Raw genomic sequence first — 20,194 nt, forward strand, 5'->3', positions numbered from 1 at the left:
TGCAGCATTTGGTTTGGTACCATGCAGGGTTGGGGTACGGTCTGGTGTCGCACCAGACCCGGCGCCATCCCCTGCCCCGTGCTTGTGCCTGTTCTTCCCTGGCTGCAGGCGGGTCAGGTCAGCGAGCCGGGGGCCATGGCAGTTCTTCCCATAGGCATTTTCTTATGGATCAGGTTGTTGGGTGGCCGCGGGGCGAGCGTGCCCCCCTGGCCCGAGGCACACGAAGCCGAGGGAGAGTGGCTGGGGAGGGGAGGGATGCTTTCCTTGGCCCGTGGTGGGAAGCAGCGCCCAGCTCGGCACCCCTGTTGGTGGGTGAAAGACTGTTTTGAGGAAAAGCAACTTGTATGAGTTGATGAGGTGAAAATACTCTGCTTTTTTTCTTTTCTGCTGATTTTTCATCAGTTTTAGTTACACATTGGACGTGAAAAACAGTGTATCTTCCAGTAAAGCTGCGAAGCTCAGCTGTTCTTGATAAATGTGAACTTGGTTTAGAGAGGGCTAAATTTAGTACATATTTCATGTGTTGCTGACTGCTGAATTCATGAAAACTGAAGTCTGCTGTTGATCGCATCTCGTAATTGTCCTCTTCAAATATCTCTCCAAGCTTAATCTCACCCTGTTGAGCACCTTTACTATATAATGGTCGATAGAGGTGAAAATTCCAGCAGCTGTGTCTTACCTGCTCACTTCCTTGTGAAACAATTTCTTTAGGAATACTGAAAAGCTTATACTGGAGAGGATTACTTAAATTGGAAGTTGTTAGCAGTACTGTTTGGGGTCCTGTTACTTGTCATTCCTCACTTATTTGTTCATTTGTGTTGCATCTTCTTTATTAATTTGTAATTTCTGAGACATGGACAGATATTTATGTAAAAATGAAACACTTGACGGTTTTATTTAGACAGTTACAAATTAAATGATTGACAATAAAGAGAGAATAGACTATTTCAGTTGGAAGGGGCCTACAACGATCATCTAATCCAAATGAGATGAACAAGAAACTCTTGGGTTTTCATACATTAATCGAGTTAATTGCCTTGTTCATGTGAGAGGACACTTGATGTGCCTTCCCTACAGGGCATGAGACTGAGATGAGCTTTGCAGATATAGGTGCTGCAGAGAAAGGGGGGGAGTTCTTAATGTGCGTAGTGAAGAGATTAAGATGTGATAACTAGGCATTAGGAGAAATGTTCTGATACGATTAACGAAGGACTGAACTGCAGATCCGCTTGGACACTCGCCCTTGGAGGAGCTTCTGAGAGTTAGATGAGTGCCAGGACAGCAATGCAGAGCTACAGCTGGTCTTGTGTGGGGTTCCCTCTTGGACTTCTGAAGTCCCTTCTAGGCATGCTGTGATGTTCTTGAGATACTACAAGTTGCTTGTCTATGAAGTGTGTATGTGTACCAGTATCCATGCTAGCCCTTCCTTCGTTGTGTGAAGTCCTCAGTTCATCACAGCCCCCTGTAGCAGGTTTTTTTGTGTTTGTTTATCAGCCCCTGTGGGGGGAGAGACTTACTTTTTGGTCAGGATTAAAGTGTCCACGATGAGAGAAGAGAAAGTAAAGAAGCAGTGAAAAGCTAGCTGTCTGGGCAGCCTCACGTGGCAGGCAAAGGGGGGCCAGCAGGAGATGTCTAAAGCCAACCTAATATGAGCAGCTGTCTGAAAACTCCTCATTTGAGAATGAGGATAAGGAACTATGGCTTTAGTTTTAGTCCTGTTAGAACAAAGCAGAAAGATGAAAACCAAAGAGGTTTGGTCCTAAAGGTCTCATTTAGGACCAAAGTGACTTAACCAGACTGTCTGGGAGCAGCGTACATTCAATGCTAACAGCCCGATTGGAATGCTGCAGTGTTGTTACACGTAAACATCTTAACAGGTACAACTCCATCTGTAAACCAAGATTATTATTTTTTTTTTTTTTTTGTTTTACCACCCTGCCAATTGCATATGATTCTGCCTTCTATTCAGGTTGCTTTAGTAGACCAATACTGTACCATAAACTCACCTGCTTTTCTAATTCTCTCTTATTCAGCTGAACACAGACTGGAACAAGTATGATGACAGGTTAATGAAAGCAGCTGAAAGGGGCGATGTGGAAAAGGTTTCATCAATCCTTGCCAAAAAAGGAGTCAGTGCTACTAAACTGGATGTGGAAGGGAGATCTGCGTAAGTCACTTCCACTACTCCAATAATGGTGTTGGGAAGCTGCTGAAAGTGACTTGATTCCTAAATCTTGCTGCTGCTCTAAAAGCTTTTTAATACGTAAATCTACGTAGTGCATCATGTTAGATTCTAGCCTCATCTAAACTCGAATACCAGGTAGCTAGAATGTCAAATTCTCATAAACAATCTTCACTTCAGAGTGAAGATCAGTATGTAAATACTTGCTCTTGCCAGGTTTGAATGTTAAAGAGAAATGGAAAGTGTATTGTTTTTTTACCTGGTTCACTGATTCAAGGTAAATAATTACTATTTCTCCAAAAAGTCACTTTGTTCCTTAATGTAAAATCTGCAAAACTCCGAACTGCATTTGGATGCTGTCCAGAGCTGCATTTGTACTGTATAATGCTTTCAGTATGCAGCTGTTTGCTTTGACTTTCCTGGTTAATATTACCTGTTTTGTCTATAAAACAGTTGTGCTTAAGCAAGGTATTTTCAATTTTTAGATTCCATGTTGTAGCATCAAAGGGAAACCTGGATTGCTTGAACACCATCCTTGTTCACGGAGCTGATATCACAGCCACTGATGCTGCAGGTAGGCTCCCTCAAATGTCCACCTGCAACTTGCAAAAGTTCTCAGCTTGGTTTTTATTTTGGAGTGGGATTAAGCTAGACTATAGGATAGGTATTCTTCCTTTCCGTGCACTTCTGTGTGGCTGGCAAAAGAATTATCTGTGACTTGCTGCTGAACTTGGAGGAAACCAGTTGTGGCCACTAACAGAAGTTCATGCATGTCCCTGAGATGCAGCAGAACCTGTGAACTTTGGCTTTGTGCTGCTATAACTATATAAAGTCTGCTCCAGTTTCACTGGTGAGATCAGTATTTCTGATTGAGAAAACCAGTATAAGAACCGTTTTAAATGAATTTGTGTTCATTTAAATACCAAGTGTATTTCACTGAGGCTTGTAAAGTACTGTACACAAGGAGGATGAGAATTAAAAGGTAGGTAGGTGTTGGTGCACCCGTACTGAGCCTTCAAACCTTCAGAGGGCCTCTGCATGCCTCTTGGTTTGCATGTGAGAGATCAGAGTTGATGTGAAAGTATTATAAAAGAGGTAACTAAAAACGGGTGCTGATTTTTGCCTCAGATTGTTTACCTCGTAATTTAATGTACTTAACAAACATTGCCTTGTCTTCAGCTTCACTACAGAAATAATCCAGCCTCCTTCCATATGACAGACTTTTTGTAAAATGCTTATGTGGAGTTGTTCACAGTATTTTGAGGTTAACTTTGCTGTTCATGAACTTGAATCCTTGGTTGCAGTTTGTCTAAAATAAGAAAAGTCTGTTTAGCAAATAGTGAAGTATATAGGAGAGATGGCTTGGTTATAGTACTAGCGGAGTTAAGGGGGGGAAGGGACCATTGTATCTAAACCGATGTGGCTGTTGATCTGAACTGTCTCTTGCTGTGAAATCAATCTAGCAGTTCAAAGACATATGTGTACTGCCCATGTGATGTATGAAATGCAAGATAATGAAGTGTATGGAATTACGGAGGAAGCAGAAGACTGCTGTTGAGATGAAATGAACTGTGCTAATGCTTTAGTGAATAACAAGTTAACTTCTTACGAATTAGCGTTATGTGATTAGTAATAGACTTTGAGAAACAGCATAGGTGTGTTGAGTTTGTGTGGTGTTTGTAAATGCATGTTCAAAATAGATCCTGAATGGATGTCGATCTCTCTTTTTAGGTAGAAACGCATTGCACCTAGCTGCAAAATATGGACATGCTTTATGTTTGCAGAAGCTGTTACAGGTACTGAAAAATACAACTTGTCTGTTGTTACGGTTTTTATTCTTGAAGAAAAAAGGTGCTCTTAAATATACTGGTTTGAAAGTGGGATATGCCACTTATCTCTCTGCCTTTTTTTTTTTTTAAACAATTACATTCTTTTAAAAAATAAAATGGTCCTGGGGGAAAGACCTGTTCATATTAAATAATGAGTTGTGGCTGAAAGAGTGCTAAAATAAAGAAAATAAACATCTTTTCCTCTCTTCACATAGGCAATCAAATCCATTTGTAGTTTCTACCTCAATGAAAATGGAGTTGAGTGTCTTTTAAAGACTAGTGCTCCTTCTATGAATACATTTGCATTTCAGAAGAGCAGCACTGAAAGATCTGCTCAATAGGAGTGTTTTCTGCAAAAGATGGGCACTTGTATCCATAATCATTCATTAATGAAACGATATTGGGTGCTTAGGTTTGTGCGATACTTATTTTTTACTTCATTTATTCCTGGTCAGTTTATGCTCATTTGATTTTTTTATTTTTTTTCCCCCCCCCAAACTTTCAATGAGTTCATTTCATCTTCTGTTTATTTGATGCATGTCTTCACGCACATCTAAATGGCACGCTTTCTGTGGCGTGCCAGAATGAGTAGTGGTACTGGTAGCGAAGGAGTAATGACAAGTAACAGAGAATCTGAGCCATAGTGAATGCGCATTTGAACGTGTTTGTGAAAAGCCTGTGATGAATTGTGCGTGCTCTTTGCATGGTCGTAACTTACGTCTACGACTTATGATCAATGTGTTCAGAACACTGAAGTGCATGTGCTCATAGCTCGTGCTTTCATGGCTATCAGTATACTTTTAAACTGCAAACTTTTTCTTAAATCACTTTTTATTGCTTCAATTCAAACCTCAAAACACTTCATGTTTTGTAAGTGCAGTCTGAATCCTAACTGATAACCGTGGTCACTTATTTTAACAGTACAATTGTCCAACGGAGAATGTGGATCTTCAAGGAAGAACTGCTCTTCATGATGCAGGTAGAAAGGAGATTTTGCTCTTCTGGTAACTGTAGTATGAAATAGACTTAATTAATGGACTAATTTTCAGATGGGCAGAATTTTTCTCTCTTTAATTTTGGTGACTGTAGGAGGAGATGATGTTTTATGTTGTCACGACGTTTGTCCTCAATAAGAAACTTCGCCTTAGCGAGGTTGTAGGTCTGAAGGTATCTTCTGATGCTCATAAATTGTCCAGTAAAGTCTTAAGCCAGTATGACGAGCAGTGCTTCAGAGCAATGGTGTTAGTAGGTTAAGATACCTTTACTTTGGATTGTCTGAAGCCTTGTTATGCCATGTGGTGTCTTGAACAGTAGCATTTGATTTCTTTCATGTGCTTTTGAGATGGTTGCGTGAGAACCAAGTCACAGAGCCTTGTCATGCTTTACCTTAGTTGCATGAATTTTTGCAAAACAAATACACCCAAGGAGGTGTTTGAGGTTTCACTCAGGCTGTTTTCAGCTGTATAACTTGCTCTTTCTTCTCTTGAAAGCTATGTCAGACTGTTCCTCAAGCATACAACTACTGTGTGACCATGGGGCCTCAGTGAATTCAAAAGATGGAGTAAGTTGCTGGTTATAGCTGTCTCCTGTACAAACCCTTCTGGAGTTCTTGTGCTTTTGCGGCTTTCTCTCCCCTTTCTTATTTCATTCCCCCTCCCTCTCTTCAGGACGGGAGGACACCGCTAGTGCTGGCCACTCAGATGTGTCGTCCCACAGTTTGTCAGCTTCTGATAGACAGAGGAGCGGATGTTAATGCCAGGGACAAACAAAACAGGTAACGCATGCAGAGGCTTGTCAGAATGCCTGCTGACATTTAAAGGGTAGAAAGCTGTCCCTTGGCTTTCAGGCTACAGAATAAATATGCTAAATTCAGTGGAAAAGAACCTGGGATTTGATTCAGAAGCAGATGTGCCAATTCAATAACGCAGATAACTGTGGCCTTTTTTATTGCTTTCTTGTTACTGCCAGCAGAGAAACTGCAGCTGGTTTGCTTTAAGGGTTTGTCCAAACTGCATCTTGCACTCCTTGGGATCAATATGCAAAATGGATCATGACAAAAGTGGTACTCTGTCAAGAAGCGCTTGAGTCCCATTGGAGCTCCAAAAGGACCTAAAGGCCTTGAAGTGTTTGCTTCTACATTCATGGAAGGCCGTCAGGGGAAGGGTTTTCTATTTGTAGCTGCTACTTCTGCCAGTTATTTCTTGGAGGATGACTGCCTGGTGGCCAATGGACATGAGGCTGCTGGGGGACAAGGCGTGGGTACTTGCATTGCATGTTCTGAAGCTGGCAAGTGTTTGGAAGGCATCGCCAGGGTCCCAAGCACTTGCTCCCCTCAACTTTGTCTAAACTTCTTGTCTTGTGTGTGTTGTGTCTATTGAGACTTGTATCTAAATAGAGAGGAAGCCAAAAGTCACAGGAAGCTTCAAAGCACAGGGTGGCTCTCTCAAAGGCAGTGGGTTTAATGAAAATACTGCCATTATCGTGGTTTTGTTTGCTTTTTAACAAATATTTAAACATTGACTAAATGACTCTTTAAAGCTTAGTTTCCTCTCCTGGTAGAGGAAAGATTCCTTGACTCGAGTTTCCATGATTAGACATACAGAAATAATCCTTCGTACACGTAAGTGATCGCTCCACTAAAGTGTGAGATCCCCGAGTCTCTGAATGCAATCTTTTTCCCCATCCTCAGGACTGCCTTAATGTTAGGCTGTGAATACGGCTGCAAGGATGCAGTAGAAGTTTTGCTCAAAAATGGTGCGGATGTTAGTTTGACTGATGGCCTTGGTCATGACTGTGCTTACTATGCCAGAATTGGTGACAATATTGACATTTTGGCTTTAATAAAAGCTGCCGTTGAGGATTCCAGCAAAGGTAAGAAGAACATGGCTATAACAGTTTGCTGTTATTCTTTCATTTGAATTGTGTATCTTCCCACTGCTGTGTCTTCGGGAAGTGTTTTTTGGAGGGCAGCTGTAGCCTTTTGAACAAAAAGGTGATGAACTGCCTGTTTGGGAGGGGGAAGAAGGCTTTTAGTTTTGCTTGCTTTTAATAAAGCTTTTAAGGTTAATGCAGGCTCTGATGCCTCAGAGTATTAACGTTGCTGAACCTGGCATTGCAGGATTGATCATAGGAGTTATTTAGCCTTATTTATAGAAAGACTTTGTACTTGTGAATCTTTCCAGAGCTGATTAACTGGGGTGGTGGTGGTGAACCTATTTCTTGAAACGTCCTCCCGAGAGCGAAACTTGATAGAATTAGCTGAAGGTGTTGCATGTGTCCAAATGAAATGCATTTTTTTAACTTCCTATTTTTCTGGTGCTTTTTTAGCGAGAGATACCATGAAGAAAGGGCAGCCTGAACGAAAGGTAAGGCTGCTTATAGCACCGACCTCCTAAGGCAGCATATCGCTGGTATTGTTGAGAGGGTGGTGAAGATCGTGCTATTGTGCAAAACCAGCTCGGTACTTTTTGAATTCTTAACTTCATCTGTAGCTGAGAAGGTTCCCTCTGTACCAGATGGTGTGTCTATTTCTATTTGAAAAATACCCGATGGTGTGCATATTCGGGATTAGAATTTTGACGAGCATCCCATTTACTGTCTGGATGAGATCAGGAATGACCTCTTGCTGAGACGCAGTCGGTCAAAATGTGACTGTTGGTAGTATTGCCCCCCAGTGGAAGCCGAAATAGAGGCTGAGAGCAACCCACTGTCCGCAGAAAGGGATGTCTGCAGAACATAACAGCAATTTAATCGAGTATTTTACTGTTGCAATAACAGATTACTAATATGTCACAGAATTGGAATCGGCTGCATGCGCAGGAGGAGGTGAATGCCAAGCTGTATCAGAAGGAGCATAGTGCTCAGGTAAGCGAGAAGGATTTCTGACTGGCGTGTTCCCATACGCATAATGAACCAGACATGCTAAAGACAAGATGTGCTTGCAAGTAAGCGTTAGTGATTCTATTAGGAAAGGTCATATATTGCTGTTTACTTCAAACTTCATTGCATGACTGTGTAATGTGGCAATTATGCAGATAAGCTGTAAACTTTTCCAGGAGAAAAAAAACCCCAAACATGTTTGTGTAATAAATAGTTGCAAGTCTCTTCATGTCTTAACTTTTCCTATCTCTTAACCTTCTGTCTAATACTTTTGCCTGCAGTAAAATCATAGGGTCACAACCCAGGAAGACTTACCTTTTTTTTAACATTATTAAGAGATATGTGCTTAAGTGTCTTACTGAAGATAACCTGTGTCATAATTGCTCTATTAACCAGTATTTTCTCATCTCATTACTATGTCATTACGATTTTCAAAAAGGTAAACACTGTTTTAAGCTATGGGAAACAAACAACTGAGAAATTGCGGCCTTTATTCTGAAATGCTTTGTAATAAAAGGATAAAGATCTCTAAATACAGCTCTTCTGGTCTGAGCTGAAGTAGTTCACCACGGTTAAGGTGGCAATTATCAGGCCAGAGTTAAACATGCTTTGTTTGCCTGTGAGCGCTGAACTGATGGACGGCGCAAAGGCCTATCACTTTCCTGTGTTTGATTTATTATACGTTACCAGGGTGATTCTTGTGGCTGCTGGAGCAATTAGCAGCACATTTAAAGGTTGCTGTGCTTCATGCTGGTGAGGCTTTTTCATTCTGCCTTTGGCTGCAGTGGTCGGGTTTCAGGAAATGTTTTAATATGAGTTATTTTTACTTGGTAACAGACAGCAGGTAAGCAGCCTCTTGCGTGCTGTCAGCATTGAATGTACCTGTGTGTACACTTAGATGAGATTTCAAGCTTTTCAGTTCTAGTTAGCTCAAACTCTGGAGCCTGTGCTTTGTGTAAACCTTCAGAATGAAATGGACCTGGAGTAAGGCCAGAAGATCATTAGAGGACTTGTTAAGCAAGGCTCGGTGTCTTTAACAACTGCTCAAATTGTTGGTTCAGATTCTTTAGTTTTCCCAGTCTGTGTGTAGTGTGGTGGGTTTGGGGTTTTAAATTTTTTTTAACTTACTTTTTAAGGAGTTGGAGTTAGAAAATCAAGATCTGAAAGATCGAATGAGAGAAGTGCAAGAAGAGCAAAGGATGCTGCTGGATCGAATCAGTGGGCTACAACTACAACTGAATGAGGTAAACCTGGAGTTGGAATACTGTGACTTGGCAGCTGTAATAACCACCTGGTGCTGACAGTGAAGGCTGGTAGAAGTAAAAAAGAAAGCACATGTAATTAGGATGTGGTCTTCACTGCTTCCCTGTGAATTATTTCTGTGTCACTGTCATTTTCTTCTGCTGCAAAAACCTTTGGTCTTGTAACAGTATTCACAGAATCCCAGCATGGCCAGGGTTGGCAGGGCCCTCCGGAGCTCACCCAGTGCCACCCCCCTGCCCAAGCAGGCTCACCCAGAGCAGGGGGCACAGGACAGCGGCCAGGCGGGGGTTGAAGATCTCCAGAGAAGGAGACTCCACAGCCCCCCTGGGCAGCCTGGGCCAGGGCTCGGGCACCCTCAATTCACATTCAGAATGTGAGGAGACATGTTACAGCGTCACTCACTGATACTTGTAAATCTGAGCAATAGCATTTATGGCTATCCTTTGCAACGTAACGTGAACCATGAGGTGCTCTGGTATGTTGTAGTTTGGAGAGGAAACTTCATCTGTACAACTAAATGTCGGTGTTGTGTGTCAGTAGTTTATCACAGCCACTGCTTATTTTCCAGCTGTTAGTTTAAGTGGGAACATGGAGAAGAATCTTCAATTGGCAAAAACAGAAACAAAGGGTTTTAATAGGGAATTTCTCACCCAGATTTAAAACCCTGTTTTTAAAAATGTTCCCTCTTCTTAGAGGCCTAAATGACCAGTACAACTGAAGAAGAAAATTAAAGCAGGATTTTTTTTTTTTTTGCTTGGTGGAGGCTCACATTTGTTCCTTCACTGTATTTTTGCAGAGGTGCATTTGAGAAGTGTATGCAGTTTCCCCAAAATGTTGCACGTGGATAGAATATTTCTTCTTGCAATCATTGGCTTGTCTGAACTTTTGTCCTTAAGCATTGCCTTTATAAAACAAACAAAACCTATAAACTCCTTAATACTTACTTTCCCAAATCAGCAAACTTCTGTTCAAAAACTGTACTCTTCCACCTCAGTAGCATATGATCTAGATAATTGAAAAGATATTCCGGTTCCTAGTATACACAGCAAGACCATGGCTCTGTCAGACATCCCTAACTTCTGTTGATTTTTATTTCTCTTGCCAGCGGCTGGATGGTAAATGGAAGGGGATGTAGCATTAGAAACTGGGGTAGACTCGTCAACTAATGAACTGTGTATAAGCCCCTTAAACATTACTGAAAAAATGATTTGTGGGGGAATTTCTTTGTTATTTTTGCAGGAGCAAATGTTTGCAGATGATCTTGAAAATGAGGTACGATGCATCACCTTAAAGCGTAATAGAACTGTGAAGTAGGGGAAGTGACTGTCGCGTTTAAGTAATGGGATTTAAAATTAGAGAAAAGAGCTGTCTGTAAATGCTAAATAAAATATCTACTGATACGCACTCAGTTTATGCAGCAGCACAGCATTTCTGTTATCCACAAATAATGGATGTAATCCCTATGGTACCTTTAAAATGGACTTAATATTACAAATATCTCTGTAGTGACTTTCCGTAATGCAAGACCAATAAATGCAAACAAACAATAGGAGATTATGTTGGTGCATATTCCCTTGACTCATTCTTCAAGACTCGTGTTGTAGATAAGCAGTGGTGTGGAAGAACTTCAGAATCAAAAATTGAGGCATTCTTTCAGTGCTGATCTTGGTTGAAGTTCTCCCTAAACTTTTTTAAAAGTTGCTTATAAATCGGGCCATTCTTGTGGCTTTGGCTATCGGGCACTCTTTCTCTTTCAGAAAGATGAGCTGAAGAAAATCCTATCTACCAAGGAAAAACAGCAGGAAGAAAGCTTAAGAACTATTGAAGCTCTCAAAGCTAAACTCAAATATTATGAAGTACGTTAATTGATTTGAAATGTAATGTAGCAGTTGATACTTACAGTAGTAAATACTTAAGCAGTGCTAAATTGTTGAAAGTCTTAAATGGTTATCTCACTGTAAAAGCTTTCCCTGCCCTTTAGTCCCTAGCTTAGCATATAGTAAAAATCTGAAGTGAATTTTCAGCTTCATTTTTGTCTTTCTTGCTGTTTGCTTTTAGGCTGACTTTGTGGGATGTGGAAGTAACTTTGGTAATAGTAAGTATATTTAATTCTTGAACTTGCCATGCATGCTGCAGTCTTAGAATACAGAGACAAAAGGGTTTTTTTTGTCATCTCTTCCTGTTGTTGGGCTCAACTGTAGCCAAGCGTAATGTGTGTGTGTCCACACTCCATGCCTCGGAAAACAGTCAGCTGGCCCCAGTTGTGTTTGTACCCGAGTGCTAGGGCACTATTGATCAGTCTGAGTGATTTGGTCTGTGAAATGGGCATTGTGGCTCTGCTGCATCTTCTAATGACGTGAGAAACAAGCTGAGCAAGATCGGCGCTCCAGATTGAGTCTTCCACTTTCTGTTCTTCCTATCATAAGCAACACTCGTGTGTAGCTCACGACAAGAAAACTATGGTCATCGTGAAAGCTTGAGCGTAGGCAGGCTTGAAAGCAACTTTAAAACACAAGACCTCAGCTTACACTTCTGTTGGAAAGAGTTCAAGTTCCAGAAACTGAAGTCTTTTGCATCCACCTTGGTTACAGGCTTGTCTTGCACTTGCATACCCGAAGATGTTACTTAATCTGTCGGGAGCTGTTGAGAGCGCTGTTTGGCTGCCTGTCAGGAAGGATCACTTATTGGGGTGCAAGAGGGTGCTTTTCCCTGGTGTGTTCTTGTGCAGACATGCAGCTCGCTTGGGGTGGCTCTCATGGCTGTTTTGCAGAACGACACCTAGCCTGGCATAGTAGGGGGGATTTTTTTTGTTAGTAGGAGTTTGTCCAGACTTCCCATGAGACTTAATTAAGGAGTTGTTGTTTTAATACCAAGAACTTAAACACCAGCCTGCAGCCTAGTGCAGTCCCATTGAACAGAATAAAATTAGGAAGGTTCTTGGGATTGTGTTACTGTTTTTGCACAGATACTAAATACTGTTTGCTTTGCAAATCTAGGAAAAGAAGATTTATTACTTAAGCAAGGCCAAGCGTTTGCTGTGGAATCACAGGTAATAAATATTTTGCCACTTGAGAGAATTCCAAGATAGTTATGCTTGGGAAAGCTGAATATAAATACATGTATGTTAAGCATTGCTTCTGAATACAAGGTTGCCTGCGATACTGCTTTGCTATGTTTATTTTTAACCACTGGTGCCCTCCAGAGTTACATATGTGACATAGCTCTAAATGCTGTGAAAACGTCCAACACTGAACAGTCTCTTATAAGTGTTGTTAAAACTGAATCAGCAGACTGCTGGATGAACAGTCAGGGCAGCTGGTTGTTCACCTCCGTAATTTTTTCCTCTTTTAAATTCAGCTAAAGCTCAGACTTTATTTTCCTGCCAGCTATATAATAATTACCTGCCAACTTTGCCGATAGCTAGCTTTTTAAGCTACCTTTTAAAACCATAATTCAGATATTAAGAAGGCCCATCAGGCTCTTACAGCAAGTCATACATGATAGGGATCAGTCCTAAGTGACAAACTATACTTACACTTGAGTATTTCACCTGTAATGATTCCAGAAGTGAGCGGTGGCTAGAAATAAATCTTAGTATCCTATGCTTTCTTGCCAGATTTCACTGCTACATGTATTTTATATGTTCTGCTGGTAACACAGAACAATCCAGGCTCTTCTGGCATGTTTTATGTAAGGCTATCCAAATGGTCTTAGGATTTTTCATTCTTTGTTGAATTTTAAAATGAGTTGATGTGCAATTCTTAAAAAAAAAAAAAAAGGGGGGGGGGGGGGGGGGGGGGGGGGGGCAAAAACCAAAAGAACCAAAACCCAAACTATGTCCCAGTTAAGAATTAAATAGCTTTAAGGTAGTCGTGTCTGGAAGCTCCATACTGCTCTCTGGTCCTTGGAAGATGAATGAGATCGTTGGAGCAAGCCTGTGCTGTGCAATAGCATCCCAGCATGTAGCGAAGACCACGTGGCAGGAGAGCAGCATTGTTTTTTTGAGACAGCCTTTACTGGACAGTGAATTAAATGACTGTTTTCCTCAGTCTTTTCAGAGAGAAGGTTCTGCTAACCATGACCTACTCCATTCTGATTCCTTTTCAAATTATTTTTGCATGCTTGAGGGACAGGGGAAATCTCTTAATAAAATTTCTTCTAGCAGATGTGTTATTAAATATGATTAACAAAGGAAACAAAATTAATATACTATACTTGCACTTTAGTGTCAGTGGGGTCTGACTGAGAAACAGTAATGTAGAGCTGTGTTCAAGATTTTTACTGTTAAAAGCTGAAATACACATGGCTTGTATTATGTGCAAGAATAGATTAATGTGTTTCTGAGAAAAAAAATCTCAGACAAATTTTAATGCTCATATTAACACAGGCTTAAGACAGTTATGTATATGACAGCTCATATGTGTGTGAGTTGTCGAACTTGTAAACAGGTATCAGATTTGTCCCAATTTATCTTCAGTCTAGGTCTATGCTGAGACCCCTGGAGCTCTCCCTGCCTAACCAATCATCCAGTTCAGAGAAGGAAACTTTAAAGAAAGAACTTGACAACATGAGGACCTGCTACGGTGCAGCAAAAGAAGAAATCAGCAAATTGCAGAGAGAACTGTCTCACAAGGTATCTGAATGCAAAGCTTTGGCATCAGAGTGCGAAAGAACCAAGGCAGAATCTGATGGACAGATAAAACAACTGGAAGATGCTTTAAGAGATGTACAGAAAAGAATGTTTGACTCTGAAGGCAAAGTTAAACAAATGCAGACCCACTTTCTTGCTCTGAAAGATCACCTGACTAATGAAGCTGCTTTGGGAAACAGTAAGCTAACAGAGGAGCTGAAGGATCAGTTGAAAGAAATGAAAACGAAGTATGAGGGAGCCTCTGCTGAAGTGGGAAAGCTAAGGAACCAGATTAAGCAGAATGAATTGCTGGTGGCAGAATTCAAGAGAGATGAAGGAAGGCTGGTGGAGGAAAATAAAAGGTTGCAGAAGGAACTTGTGAAGTTGGAGATGGAGCGAGATAAAAGGGGAAGAAATGTCATGGAGTTAGAAGGGCAGCTCAAAGAAACAGCAGCAAAGTTAGCCCACTCTGTAAGTTCAGAGAAATTTGAAAACATGAAGAGTTTGTTATCAAACGAAATGAATGAGAAAGCAAGGAAGTTGGTGGAGATGGAAGGAGAGCGTGAAAAACTGCAGGCAGAGATTGTGCTTTTAAAGAGGGAATCCGAGAGCCAGAAAGCTAAACTTGTTCAGCATGTAAAGCCAGAAGACCATGAAGAAATGAGGAGTGGGCTTGAGAAAAAAAATGAGGAGCTTGGGAAGACAATTTCTGAATTATCACAGAAGAATCAGTCTCTGCAGAAGGAATTGGAAAGCTTGCAGATCGATAACAAGATGCTTAAGCAGCAAATCCAAATGCTAAAAACTGAAATTAAAAGCCAGAATGTGCCTTTAAAAATTCACGAAGAATTGAAGAAAACAAATGATCTGACTGTCGGCGACCTGACCAAGAAGCTTTTTGAAATAACAAAGAAGTACAATGAAAGCAAAGCAGAAGCCGAAAAGTTGCTGGCAGAGAAGAACAATTTGAGTGAGAACATCAGCCGTTTCCAAGCTGCGTACCTGTCTCCGGAGCAGCACAAAAAAGAAGTGGAAGCTTTAAAATCTAATGCCGTTGAACTTGAAAAGCAGCTTGCTGAGCTTCAGAAAAAATACGACGATGAACAAGCAAAAGTGTGCAAACTAGTCTCTGAAAACACAGCCGTAAGAGAGACTCTCAGGGATCAGTATGTGTTGGGTACAACACATCAGGAGATGAAAACAGCCTTGACTAACACACTAGAAAAGACTAACAGGGAGCTGTCAGACCTGAAGGCAAAAACTGAAGAGCTAAAGCAAGAATTCATGGGGGTAAATGAAGAAAATGGAACTTTGAAAAATAAGGTGAAACTCTTACAGAATCAGTTGCAAACTGAGTACATAAGCCTAAAAGATCACGAAACCACAGTGACTGCTTTAAATAAAAGCGTGCAAGACCTTCAGGAGAGCAATGTTGCGATCATGGCTGAGTATAAGAGGGGTCAAGAAGAAATTTCGCAGTTGCACGCAGAAATTGAAGCCCAAAAGAAGGAACTTGACACAATTCAAGAGTGCATTAAATCAAAATATGCCCCGGTTGCCTCCTTCGAAGACCGAGAACAAAGCTATGAAGCCACTGTGAAAGAATTAAAAGCACAGTTGCAGGACCAGGTGCACAAGTGCAGAGAAAGTGAGGAGGAGAACAAGAAGTGCAAACAGGAGAATGAAAAGCTCAAGAATGGCATTTTGTCCATCCAAAATGACTTGCAGCAGAACTATATCCTTACTGAGAAGTCCCGTGAAATGGAAAAAATGTTTGCAAACAAAATGGAGGAGTTGAATAAGCAGTTGAGAGAACTGCTGCAGAAATACACAGGCCGAAAAGAAGGGACAGATGAGCTGCAAGAGAGTACCCAGCAGCCCATAATCATGCAGGCTCAGCATCTTCCAGTGGAACAGATTGAAGCCTTGAAGAAGGCTCTTGGTCACACTGTAGAGGATCTAAAGGAAGCCCTCAGAAGTAAGAAGGAATGTTACGACAAAGAAACACTAAAAGTAGGAGAACTACAGCGGGAATTGTCAGATCTAAAAACATCTTCAATACCTTTGGTTGAATATACACAAATGAAGGAAATGCTGGAACAAGAAATTGTAGCAACCAAAAACAGCTTGAAAGAAAAGGAAGAAGAAAACCAACTTAAAAGTGAGGAGATCTTGAAGTTGCAGTCGGAGATTCAGCTTACTCAGCAAGCTCTAACAGACCTGGAGAGCAAAGAAGTGATTGACATATCAGAATACAAATCCATGAAAAGTACTCTGGAGGCCCAGATTAATAGCATAGCTGAAAACTTGTCCAATATGAATAAAAAGTATGAGGAAGCATGCGAGGAGGCTTTGCAAGCTAAAAAGAGTGAGCTTGCTTTAAAGGATGAAAAGGAGTTGCTCCAGTTACGGAGTTGCAGTATTGAGCAAGAAATTAAAGACCAGAAAGAAAGGTGTGATAAATCATTGACAACGATCATTGACTTGCAGAAGAGAATACAGGAATCGGCGAAGCAGGTGGAAGCCAAGGATAACAAGGTAGGATGTCTCAGTTAATGCTCCTGACCCTTTCAGTTCAGCATGAAGGGATGAGACTACAAATACAGCTACTTGGGTATTCCAGCTTGACGTTGTGTGCTGAGCCTTAGGTACCCAGGACTGGCCCGGATCTGCTAAGGTGAAGTCCTGGTTTTGGCAGCATTATACTAAGTTTTTCTAATTCCTCCTATGTTTCAGGCATCATTTGTTTTTAAACTCTAAAGCTTTGAAGCTGAGTTTCAGACTTCTGGGGTATGAGCTCATTTTTCCATCAATTTGGTTACTTGAATGTTTTTAGCTTACTTTTAAATGCAGAAAAATATTCCTGGCATGGTTTCCATGTGCTGATAAACTACTTCAGCACTTTCCGTGTGAGAGACGTTGTTAGCCTGATGTAAGGAAGATGATGATTTTGTGACCAATTAGCTGTTGAAATGCATAAATGGGCTTATTATTGATCTCAAACATGTCTGGTTCACTTTAGCAGATTGTTAATGTGAAAACACTTTCTTACTTAGTAAACAGTAAAATCTAGGAGTAGGAAACAGTACTAACTCTGAATCTGGAAGATATTTGACATAGATGTTAGGCACTTTGTTGTTTTGAGAGCTGTGCTTTGTATTTATATCAAATGAATGCTGTTTGTACTTCTTCAGGTCAGTTCTATGTGCATGTAGCTTAGAGCTGCATTTATTTAGCGTCTCTGGCTTGCCTTCTGACTGTTCATTGTCCTCTTTAGAGATTAGACCTGGAATGTCTTTAGAGCATAAGTCATTTATGTTGCTGTCTGACCTCCGGGGTCTACACCTCTGCACCTTACAGATTTCAATGCTAGGAAGCAGAATGTGAACCAGTGATAGCGTGTCATGGCAATGAAGTCCTTTATCTTTGTGAGGTCTCTTAGCAGATGCGATGGCAAGCTGGGACAAAGACCCTTCAATGCTCGCTGATCTTCATCAGACTTTAAAAAATGTTAAAGATGATTAGTTTTCGGTAACTGAGAAATCCTTAATGAGGTTTTTGTGTGCTTTTTTTAAAGATTACAGAGCTGCTTAATGATGTAGAGCGGTTAAAACAAGCTCTTAATGGCTTGTCTCAGCTTACATACACCACTGGGATTCCCTCAAAAAGGCAGAACCAGCAGGTTGAAACGCTCCAGAACCAAGTGAAGACACTGCAACAACAGCTAGCTGTAAGTAATCATGCAAGGTGTTGTCTGAAATGCAATGGCATTGCTTACAGCTTCTTGCATAAAGGAGGTCACTGGAGCACTGGGGTTGACTGCAGGCTTAGACTTCAAAAGTAGGGTGTTCATCTTTTTTATTTTTTTAATTTTTGGGAGCTTTTCCAGATGAAAAGCACACAAACAATTTAAAGAGAACTTAGCTTACGAGGTATGCCACTATAGTTCATGCCACGACCATTTCTGTATGTGAGTTCCACATTAATATTTTTTTGCAAAACCCCCCAGCCGTGTATTTTTCTCACTTTGAAAGAAAGTGAGGTGGTCCTTTCTTAATTTCTTTGACTTTATGTTCCCTTTTCTGCAAACCGTATGAAGTCTATTGCTTAAGTACTAACAGTAGAGGGGAACACCTTAAGGGAAGTACTGTGGTTTTGTGTACAAACACGTTTGTGGCCCCTGCGACTTCAGTAAAGCTCACAATTAAAGCTATGTATGTGAGCAAAGTTAGTTATTTGTAGATCTGCCCAGAAGCAGGATACATCTTTAATAGGATTTGCAAGGTTGACCCTTATAAGGCAAAGTGTTCTTAAATTGGGTAGTTCTAAACAAGTAGCTAATGCTGTGGATGAAACAAGTTTTACCTGGGCTGACACCCTGGATCAGCCTGTTGCTGATAGCCTTTCAGTAAAATTGCTTTGCTGCAGGTAAGCAATAAAAAAAGTGAAGGAGTGACTTTTTTCTTCCCTAATGGAGGGGATATAGCTAACTTTAACCTTGAAATTCTGCTTTGGCTAGTCTGTAAGTGCACAAACCAAGCCCACAAAGTTGGAAATAGGCAAGAGTAGATGTTAAAAATGTGATGACTTCACCTCCTCTTCTTATCTTCTTTTTATAGGATGCTAAAAGGCAGCACCAAGAGGTAGTTTCAGTTTATCGGACACATCTTCTTAGTGCTGTACAGGTATGATAGTCCCAAGTTCAGATTGGTTTACTGTGTCATCTCAGTGTAGAGATTCTCGAGACTTGTTTCTAACTGCCATTGTGAAAGACCATGAATAAACTTGAAACTAGCATCAGGTGCCTGTTTCCGTGTTGAGAGTTTTGATCTGGAATGGACTGAGCCAAAAAAAAGTAAGCATACACCGCAGCCGTAGTTTTGTTGTGTACATGTAACTATATAGAACAGTAACCCGCTTTGAAGGGCGATGGTGCCTGGTGACATGAGCGTGCTGTTAATCCTGCATCATCCCAGGTAATGCTGGAGAAAAGTAGAGCAGAAGTTGGAAACTTAATGCAGAGGCTTATCCAGTGGCTCTCGCTAAACAAAGAGCTGGTCAACTAATTCGAGTCTTATGACTTCAGACATTTAAGCGTGCAGAAGAGGGAGCACGACCACAGCAGCAGGCTGTGGAGTCTGGAGGATAGGAACAGTCATTTTTCCCACACTGTATTTTCATGAAGGAAACTGTTGTGTCAGAGTGGCAGACCCTTCTTTCTCTTCTGAGGGGGGGGAAAAAAAAAAAAACCAAAACCAAACCAGGATTCCTAAAGTATTTCATATTTTCCCCAAGACTGCTGAAAATACAGCAATGATTTTTGGGTAATTCTGAAGAGTCTCCTAATGTTAGTTAGTACTGGATGGTTGATACTTTATGGAATTTTTAATTTTTCTTTTAACTGAGTGTCTGCTTGCTCTAGGGTCACATGGATGAAGATGTCCAAGCTGCTTTACTACAGATCATTCGAATGAGACAGGGACTTGTTTGCTGATGTGTTTGGTGCCATTGCTCTTGAAGGCTGCTGCATCTTGTAGGAGTGCTGTGATTTACGGTAGTGATAACCTTCATGAGATTTATATAAGTATGATAAGATAGCTGCGATTAGAACCTCCAAATACGAAACAACATACAAAGCTGAAGTATTTTCTTGTAAAACAGTAAAATAGGGCTACTAAATTTCAGATCTGACACTTCTTTCATTAGATTAATAAAGGATGTAGAACGTCTTTTAAAATTGGTATACAAGCTGACTGTCAAAATGATGACATAGTAGTTAAATAATCTTAATGTCTGATTGACCACTTATTAAAGCAAGGCCTATACCCAGTAACTCCAGTTTCTCCTATAACGAACTCTCATGACACAGTTGAAAATAAACTATGTTCAAATGGGCTTGGCTAAATATTGTAGCTGTATATCTCCTTTAATGATTAAGAGAAAGTGGCTATTTTGTCATATAAGCTGATCAAGACATACTACAACGTGCTTAGTAAATTAGCTGCAAAGGTAGATGGAAGGTATTTAGGTCTATGGTGTAACTTGGCTGGCCAAGTTACAGGCTTTATTTAAATATAAGCTTAAGATGTAGTGCCTTTGCTCTTTGCAAGACTTAAAAATCAGGTTTTCCATCAAAACACTAACTTTTATGTTTGCCTCTTCTTCCCCTGAGATTTTTTTCATGAATGCTTTGTAATTTTGATTACCGTAGGCTGAAATAGTAGGACTGGAGTGTCATGGTTTGTAGAGCAGCATTTTGATCTAAATGCAACAGTCCTACTTCTGTATAATTTCATTCTTCATTAAGCCTAGTATCGGTATAGACTGAGCAGCTCATTAAGCTGTACGCTAGATAATTCAGGTATTGGATTTTCAAACACTATCTGATGGAACTTTAAGGTATTTTCCTCT

At 40.7% G+C, this 20,194-nt stretch overlaps 1 protein-coding gene across 1 annotated transcript; it reads left to right on the top strand.

Annotated features, from left to right (window-relative positions):
- Positions 1-1,544: 1,544 nt before the first annotated feature.
- On the top strand, positions 1,545-19,277 carry UACA (uveal autoantigen with coiled-coil domains and ankyrin repeats). The gene is made up of 20 exons (XM_035900992.1): positions 1,545-1,559; positions 1,777-1,812; positions 2,034-2,167; positions 2,668-2,756; positions 3,914-3,978; positions 4,933-4,990; positions 5,502-5,572; positions 5,679-5,785; positions 6,701-6,882; positions 7,339-7,376; positions 7,789-7,875; positions 9,027-9,134; positions 10,393-10,425; positions 10,911-11,009; positions 11,212-11,248; positions 12,150-12,202; positions 13,631-16,321; positions 17,361-17,513; positions 18,403-18,468; positions 19,206-19,277. Exons 1-20 carry the CDS (start codon positions 1,545-1,547, stop codon positions 19,275-19,277), a joined length of 4,194 nt encoding a protein of 1,397 aa, XP_035756885.1.
- Positions 19,278-20,194: the final 917 nt, after the last annotated feature.

This window comes from Egretta garzetta, unplaced genomic scaffold, assembly GCF_000687185.1.
Source record: "Egretta garzetta isolate BGI_Z169 unplaced genomic scaffold, ASM68718v1 scaffold651, whole genome shotgun sequence".
Classification (NCBI taxonomy): Eukaryota; Metazoa; Chordata; class Aves; order Pelecaniformes; family Ardeidae; genus Egretta; species Egretta garzetta.

Coding starts and splice junctions, on each gene's coding strand:
- UACA (XM_035900992.1), top strand. Junction 2,757..3,913: donor CACAGCCACTGATGCTGCAG/GTAGGCTCCCTC, acceptor CTCTCTTTTTAG/GTAGAAACGCATTGCACCTA. Junction 18,469..19,205: donor ATCTTCTTAGTGCTGTACAG/GTATGATAGTCC, acceptor TGCTTGCTCTAG/GGTCACATGGATGAAGATGT.